Source organism: Gossypium hirsutum, chromosome D12 (assembly GCF_007990345.1).
Source record: "Gossypium hirsutum isolate 1008001.06 chromosome D12, Gossypium_hirsutum_v2.1, whole genome shotgun sequence".
NCBI classification, from domain to species: domain Eukaryota; kingdom Viridiplantae; phylum Streptophyta; class Magnoliopsida; order Malvales; family Malvaceae; genus Gossypium; species Gossypium hirsutum.
In genome coordinates, this window is record NC_053448.1 from 8,268,977 (window position 1) to 8,278,038 (window position 9,062).

The following is a 9,062-nucleotide window of genomic DNA, read 5'->3' on the forward strand; positions in this document are numbered from 1 at the left end:
AACTCGGTATGTTGGTTTATTATTGTATAATGATGAAGACGTGATTTCAACAATTCTCAGGTAGGTGTACAAATAAGGAAGCTCATTCACTTGCTTGAGTGACTTTATTATATGCAAATCACACTGAATGAGATACTCTTCTCACTATTTTTTATCTCTCATGCAAATTCTACTAACCTATTATTGAATATTAGGTTTTTTCCTATGCCCAAGTCAATTGTATATATTAATTAAAATATATTAAATTATCTTATAATTTTTTACAAAATATAATAAAGAAATTTATAACTAATATTTCACAAATTAAATATTTTGTGATTAATTGAATTTTTTTTAATAGCTCTAAGGGAGAGGTAAATCATAAAAGTACCAAAATGTAATTTTATCACTATATGACCCATTGTATGTAAAGTCCTCATGTAATGTTCTATTTTTCTAAACATCATATATTGAATTTAAAGTGGATCAATATTATAATAGTAAAATAGACTGGCTAATTTAATATAAAAAATAGCCATGTCATGGAGAAAATATTTATGTACCTTCTAACTAATATAATAATATATATGATTTGCAATTTCAATCAAGTCAACCCAAATTATAAAAAAAAATTTCAAAATGTTTTAATATAATCCAACTCAATCCTACACAATCAATAAAGGCTTGTTGTACAAGTGTGTGATTAGTACCATGGATTGATATGAAATTTAGAATTATGAGGGCAGAAGAAATGTTAAACAACAATGTTATTTAAACAATAAAAAGATGAAGGGAAGACGATGGTTTAAAGTAAAACAGGATGTATGTGTAATTTCTCCAAACAAAATGCTTACAAGTCCAAAAAGCCAATCAAGAGGCAGCAGAGATGTAAATAATACAAGGGAAGAAGCCAATCCCACCATTGATGTTCCACATGTTAAGTTGATAGAGTCGCATCATCCTAATGAAAAACCTCAGTTTCTGCCTGGAAGTGATTGAGTAGATCTTCTATGCTCATTCCACTGAAATCTCCACTATCCCTCACCCGCACACTCACCTGTAAAAACATTACTATTCTCAACCCACACCGTACCATGCCTCTTCTACTTACATTTGATAAATTGAACAAAGGAATAGATAAAACATATTTAATGAAATATAAATTCCAGCAATGCCCAAAAAAGGTACAGAATCTTAGGATTCGCAAACCTTCTTAGTGTTCATTTCCTCTTCACCAACAACTAATATAAAGTTGTACTGTGCCAACTGAGCTTCTCGAATCTGCATGAATGTAAACAACAGAGCAACCCATTTAAAGATTAAAAGACGAAAAAGTATTAACAACAATGTTATATGGTGATCAATGACATGGTGGTCTCATTCTAAGTCCACAACTGTATGCAGAAGAAGAGATCACCTTTTTCTGAATCTTTCGATCTGTCATGTCAACATCTACATAATAACCAGCTTCATGAATCCAATCCCGGACCTATAAAAATGAAATATGCGAGAACACTGGCAAATTAGAGTTTCAAATGACTTCCATTTTGTGCTTCAAATGGAGGGAAGTACGACTAATAATTAACTCAGTAGCTTCTGCCCACATCTATGATCTAGAACTATGTTCTCCGAAAACTACCTCAAGCAATGTAAAACCATCTATTTTGGTAAGTTCATCTAAACACTTCAAAACATGAGGTAATTAAGGCCTCAAGTCTCGAAATAAATGAAGTCAAATATCAAAAAATAAGAAACAAAAAGAAAAAAACTAGCGCAGGAGATTATATATATGCATATTTCATGGGAAACAACAACACATCAATGCAAGAGACAATTGTAAAGTCATGATTTCAAATTGTGGAGTGAGGTAGATAAAGGATTTATTATGCAGGTTTAGATTTACATTGTCATGTACAAGTAGCATGCAGCCACACAAGAAATAAAATTCTGGTTCTTCCAGATATCATTAGAATTATCATATGGAGATGCAACGTAAAATCCATAACATCAGCAATGAAAAGGACATAATTTAGGTTAAAAAACAAGCTAACAAGCATACTGCTAGAGTAGGCTACCTGCATTGCATATTGCTGAGACTTTTCTGACACAGGGCAAACAATTGCTTGACGGGGACTAAGCCAGAAAGGCCATTTGCCCTTATAGTGCTCCAACAATATAGCAAACATTCGCTCAACAGACCCCAGGATAGCTCTATGTATCATAACAGGTTTCTCCCTCTTGGCTTCATCCTCTGCCGAGTACTCCAACTTGAAGCGCTCAGGAAGTTGGAAGTCAAGCTGCAATAAAGAGGGCATCAGCTAATAAGTGATAACTATCATAATACACAAGGAGCAAAGAAAAAGGAGAAATAACAATTGAACATCACAAACCTGCAATGTTGCGCACTGAAATTTCCTGTTCAATGCATCAGATACACTAATATCGATCTTCGGACCATAAAATGCCCCATCTCCTTCATTTATCTGTACCAAAATGACCCTTGTAATATATAAGCATCTAGAAAGAAGACCATAGAATGGATGTCAACATAGAATAGTCCCCAATAAGCAGGCTAAAAGCTTTAACAGTGGTTGTAAACTGAAGCAAATTTTTCTTATTTGTCACCCACAGGCAATCCTTAAACAATCATTGTTCTGAAGAACCTGAAATGTAGAGTGAAAGATGTTAACTAGAAAACCTACCTGCCATGGCTTCCCAGACTGGTTCAAAGCCTCTGTAAGAGCAGCTTCAGCTCTGTTCCATGTTTCCAAATCTCCAAGGTATTTCTCTGGCCTCTACAGTTCAAACATTTGTAACACAAAATAAAAATGGTCATTCTAGAATAAAATCCAAGCATGAGTACAAACACAAATCAAGATTCATAACTCTTCAAGTCCATCTAGTATTATAACATGAATATAATCATGAAACGGGTAGATATATTAGGTCTCTATTACAAAACCACTTTACAAACAAACAAACAATAAAAAGGAATCATTCCTAATGATAGTAATAAAAATGGAAAATTAAAATTTCAGGAAACATTAGTGGTTTTGTAAGTTTAGTATCTCAAGATATAAACAGAAAACAATCTCATTAACATCCTAAACTCCATTATACTTAGAGATCAGTAACAGAATGCACCATGTTATCACAGAAAATAAAATTCCAGTCCCTAACAATTTAAGTAAATAGAGCTTATCATACCGTAGATAATTTTAGGTCATAAGTAAACCCAAACACAGTGTAAGCATAATCAATGAACTCCAGGACACCTTTAACTTCTTCTTTTACCTGAAAAAAGAAAAAAGTGAAATGTGCAGTGTAAAGGCAATGAGCTAAAATATTTCATAAAACTATTGAGTAACAAGCTAAAGCCAACCTCACCTGGGATTCTCTGCAGAAAATGTGAGCATCATCCTGGAACAATATGAAGAGTAATGTCACAGAAAGGAGAGCTAAAGAGATTTTTAACTAGCACAACTAAGCAACCAAAATGTATAACATATAAACAGAGACTTCTTTAAACTTAAGTCCAAAAGCTACCAAGGAAATTTTCACACAGCGATAAATTATGGTACGCCAAATTTCACAGTTGATATTTATCCAATAGAAAGGTAAAGAGGGTTATCAAGGAGCTCAATCTCAGAAGTTCACATCTAACAACAGGGTACCTGCTGAAACCTCCTGACACGAGTTAACCCAGTCAGTGCCCCACTAGCCTCATTTCGATGCAAGACCCCGAAATCAGCCATGCGAAGAGGTAGTTCTGCATGAATGAGAATACAACAAAGCCAGATAGGAACCTCTTTCAGAAAAACATAATTTAAATAAGCACATTGTAAGCTACAGAAGAAAAATAAATAAACTACATTGACAAAATTATATATCTTGGTAAAGACTGGGCCATATAGCAATTACATTAGAGGCTAAAAAAAGAATCAAAGGGCAAAAAGATGCAGAATGGAATACATGAAAATGTATTCAAGCTAATATGGTTTCAGAAGATTTTATAATTAGAACAAACTCATTCACTAATATATAATGGTAACTCATTACCATGAAGTATGAAACAAAAGGGAGCAAAGAAATGTTTATCCAACATTTTAAAGCTTGTACATGGAAAATTTTTTAAAGCACAAACCAAGATTGGATGCTCATGTTCAGAGCAACAACATGAAGAAATAAACAAAGGCGCATAGCCTAAGAATGCTTTTTTTAAGCTCTCCTCACAGGGCAATGAAGTTACAATGCGGTCTATGGTTGGCATGCACGCTTTCAGGTGATTTTGCTTGATCACATATAATTTAGAGAGAGAAAGAAAGAATGCAAAGGGGAGCTTCTTCTCATGTGCAGTACCAAAGGTTTTCTTGCCATATGTAAAAAGTAGGCAAAGCATAGATGCATATGAACTGACCTCTATAAGAACGAACCCTGTGCTGAAACATTAAACAGTGCCCTGGGCAATTCATAGGCTTCAGTCCAAACTCTTGTTTTTCAATCTGTGGCAGAGCGAAACATCATAAAAAGGATCATCGATAGAAGACTAAATGCAGAAATGCACTTTTCAACAAATGTTTGTTAAATTCTAGGAAGTCCACATCAAAATTCACTCTACAATTAAAACAACAGACAAGTTCAATTTTTCCATAGTTGCACAAAATCTCACCTCAAACAAAAACATATTCTCCTTATAATTTGCAGCATGGCCAGATGTTTCCCAAAGATTCATATTATACATGTTGGGTGACTTAACCTGTCAAATTATGCAACTTTTTTGATTCAGTATTCAAGTAACAGAGTTTTAATTAAATCTCTAAAATAGAGCAAATGAGAAGACTTGTAACCTCTTCATAACCCCTTTTCCAATATTCATTTCGTATAAATCCCATTAGTTTGTTGTAAATTCGAGTACCATGAGGAAGAAAGAACCAACTTCCTGGGCTGAAAGTTACCAAATATACCAACTATTAATATTGCATACATTCTTTAACATACTACTCCAGAACATATTAAGTTATATTGTACCTGAGGGGGTGGCAAAAGAAAAGTTCCTGCTTTGTACCTAATAATCTATGATCGTATTTCTTTGCTTCTTCTATCTGACGGATATATTCCTGTGGAAAAACATTACACTAATGAGAATAAAGAAGTGATTGAAGAGCAATTAATGTACTAAGAAACAAGTGAAAAAAAATTTTCTCATTGTAAAAGAATTACCAAAGCTCTCAAATTTTTGTCTAGGTAAGTAAAATGTGAACCTAATATGAGGAAATGATTTCTTAAAGTAATTTCTGCTATTAAACCAGATTTTGATATTCTTTGTATCACAGTAGGAGAGATGAATATATTTCTCTATGCATCATAATCTTGTAGTGTTGCTTCAACAATCAGAAATTGTGTTACTTGGAACGCGGATCGGTCTGGCAAGAGGAATAAGAACTGAAATGTAAATAGCTACTTATCTGGACAGTATTTCAATAGGGGTAGTCTTCTTCAGTTAATAGGAGTGTAATATGATTTATTAGAACCTAAAACGTTTCTTTAGAACATGTATATATATTAATTTAACTGATTGGTACGATTTGTTTTTTTTTAACTCAATTTATGTTTAATTAATAAAAATTAAGTCAAGGGTTAATATAATTTTTTGTCCCCAAACTTAGCAACTACGTTAAGTATATTTCGCAATTAACTACTTTCAAAGTAAATCAGCTGTACATCAACAACTTTACCATTTATTAGAAAAAAATTATAAACCTATAAAATATAAGCATATCTGGAGTAACATTGAATGGTAATTACTTCACGAGCCAAGATAAACTGACAATTTCAGCAGTCCACCTCACATCCACCAATAAACCCCTACTGAAATAAATACATAATCTGCAGGTCTCCTAATAGAAGTGTTCTCTACTTCTGGTAAAAGCTCTAAATTATGTTCGCTAAATGGATCACTGATCCACTGAATTGGAACTCCACTGATCCATGGCTGGAATCAGGCAATCCAATTCCGAAATTGCAGGACGGAGAGCAATTTCAGGTAACAGAGGTCACAAATAAAGCAAATCAAATAAATATACAGCGTATGTGGTACAATAATAAAGTTGATGCCAGAAAATTAATCTCACCTTCAAACGTTTCTGATCAGGAAAAGATATACCATAAACTCTTTGTAAACTCTCACGATCTTTGTTTCCCCTCCAGTATGCAGAAGAAGCCTGAAGATAGAAATTCATGAGTAGACCAGGAAATTGTGGTGAACATGAATTGAAATATCTCCAAAACATAGCTTAGATCTAATCATGTATCGTGTTACCTTCATGCATGCAAATGCCTTTGCAAAAGAAGTATTGGGAATATGAGGTCCACGACACAAATCAACCAAGGGACCACATCGGTATACTGTGATAGTTTTATCTGCAGGCAAATCGTTGATGATCTCAACCTGATTATAAAAGTTGCCATTAAAGAAATTAGTGCACTGGAAAAACATAGAGGTAGAAAGGAATAGTTTCAATTGATATGGTAGAAAGGAATAAGTCCAATTCATATGAAAATTTCAAAATAACACCACTCAACTTGCCTTAAAATTATTCTCAGAAAACATCTCAAGGGCTTGTTCCCTTGTCACTTCAATGCGTTCAAAAGGTTGCTTTTCCTGCATTAAGATGCAAAAATGGAAAAATAATAATGTACCATGGAATAACAGCTTTACAACTAGCATATTCCCATTTAATAGGACCATAAGAAAATATTTAAAATTTAACCACTGTTCAACATTTCATAATATGGTTTTAAGACACCCAATTTTTCCTTGGCACTGGTATGAGTGACTAGTAGAATATTGTTACAAATTGCACTAACTTAACACCAAACAAACATGAATGCCACTGAAGGTGATCATAAATAAACCAATCAAAACTTCAGAAGCTGGAAGTTGGACACTTAGGAAGATTACAATACCGCAACAGCTTTCAAAGCCCCTGATTCAATTTGCTTGAAGTGATCCTCATTCAAGCCCAAGTCACCATAAAATGCATCATAATAGAAACCCTGTAACACCACATTATCATCTAGTAAGAGGTAAATTCCACTTTAAAGACCTTGGTAAACCAACTTAAGGATCAAGATGAGAAGAGCGAAACACCAAAAAATAATTTAAACCACATAATTATCTCTAAATGTCTTGCTTAAGTGAAACATAAAACTGGCATAGAAACAACAAGCTACACAGCGCAGTATATTGGATAATTACAATGCATAAAACTTCATCCCTACAATATAAAACTTGAGCGCTCCTGGAAACCACATGAAATCTGGCTAAAACTTTCGCCAATTCTCCAAAACTTAATTGGGAAAGAAATTCATTTAATAAAATATACTAACATATCCTATACAACAGAAGTTACCAGAAGTGTGTACCAAGAAAAGTTAACAAGGTGAAAATTCAATAGATATAATATTATTCCAAGATACAAAGATTATGTACAAAGAAGGTTTAGACATAACAAGAACTCAGGTAACGAACTTACCTCCCCTCTTGTGGTACAGGGCCCAATGCAAAGTTTGCAACCATATATGCTCTCAAGGGACTGCATAACCACCAACCCAAATTAATCAATTACCAAAAAAAAATAAAACAAAACAACCAAACAATGGAATTTTAAAAAAAAAGTACATAAAAAGGAATCCCAATTTACCTGACCAAGAATGTGAGCACTAGAGTGCCAAAAAGTATCACGACCTTCATCGCTATCAAAAGTGAAAATCTTAAGCTCACAATCACCTTCCAAAGGTCTATTCATATCCCACAAAACCCCATTGACCGATGAGATCAATGCATTGGCAGCCAAACTCTTGGAAATTCCTTGGGCGATATCCATAGGGGTCGAAACCCATTTTTTCCCTTCCTTAACTGACCCATCAGGCAAAGTGACCTTGAGTGGATCGTGCGGGAGGGACAGAAGATGAGACTGCTGTTGAGACTGGAGGGACTGGAAGAGTTTGATGCGCTTCTCGATAACTTGGTTGAGATAGGCTTCGTCTTTGGGATGAGAAGAAGCCATGGTGAAGGCGGAAAAGAGGCCGAGAGGGGAGGAGAAGGAAGGCTTGGAGAGGAGAAAGAGAGCAGGATGAAAAGAATAGTAACGGCGGAGAGCAAAAGAGAGAGCGCATAACATAGAATACAACTTAAGGGATTATTATTCGAGCTGTTTTTCACTTCTTGTAGAGGTTTAGGGTACAACTTCCCAAGCAACGTACTGTTGAGAGGTTTAGAATAAATGTTACAACGGTTAATGTAGATTTCCTTACTAAAGTTTGACCGTATCGGCAATGTGTTATATATTAAAATTTGTGGACTTTGTGAATAATGTTTTGGTTATGCAAGGTTTCTTTGACAAGGCACATATTAGTTCTACTCCCTCATCCCTTTTGGATTAAATTGCATCAAATGAAGAAATATGTATAGGTACCCTTAAGGCTTCGGGTTTTGATGGGTTGCATGCTCAATTCCTTCTATCTCAGTGAGATAGTGTAAGTTTTTTACTTTGTGGTATGGTTTTAATAGATTTTCGATGGAGAAAATGATTGATGCAAATTTCAACAAGACTCTATAGTCCTTCTACCATAAGTGATCAATCCAAAGGCGCACATTTTTTACCTATTAATTTATGTATGATGCTTTATAATTAGTTATGAAGGTTATTATAAACAAATTCAAGGGCCTTATGCCAAATTTAATAGATCCCAACCAAGTCAATTTCACACTAAGTTGTAACATTAACAACAATATGCTCATCGTACAGAAGGTCATCCATTCCATGTGATCTTGTAGAACAAAAATAGGTTAGATTGAGATTAGGGTTCATTTGGAGAAAGTGTATGATAAGGTTCAGTGAAATTTTCTAGAGAACACAGTGGTTGATGTTGGGTTGCCACCCATGCTTATTAGGGTCGTTATTAATTATACTTCTAGTTTCTCAATGCAAGTCTTATAGAATGGCTCTTTTACGGAAGAATTCAAGCCTTCATGAGGTATTAGTCAAGGGGATTCATTATCCTCTTATCTACTTATTCAT

The 9,062-nt window shown here is 34.4% G+C and overlaps 1 protein-coding gene across 1 annotated transcript; it reads right to left on the minus strand.

Moving 5' to 3' along the window:
* Positions 1-695: 695 nt before the first annotated feature.
* On the minus strand, positions 696-8,342 carry LOC107945257 (threonine--tRNA ligase, mitochondrial 1). The gene is made up of 19 exons (XM_016879200.2): positions 7,683-8,342; positions 7,515-7,574; positions 6,946-7,035; positions 6,566-6,640; positions 6,299-6,427; positions 6,111-6,200; positions 5,008-5,096; positions 4,827-4,923; positions 4,649-4,735; positions 4,397-4,481; positions 3,654-3,748; positions 3,367-3,399; positions 3,187-3,273; positions 2,682-2,774; positions 2,370-2,462; positions 2,055-2,276; positions 1,397-1,468; positions 1,189-1,260; positions 696-1,036 (listed from the first exon to the last, which is right to left on the minus strand). The coding sequence occupies exons 1-19, from the start codon at positions 8,160-8,162 to the stop codon at positions 941-943; spliced, it is 2,145 nt and encodes a 714-aa protein (XP_016734689.1). The 5' UTR covers positions 8,163-8,342; the 3' UTR covers positions 696-940.
* Between the last annotated feature and the right edge of the window lie 720 nt (positions 8,343-9,062).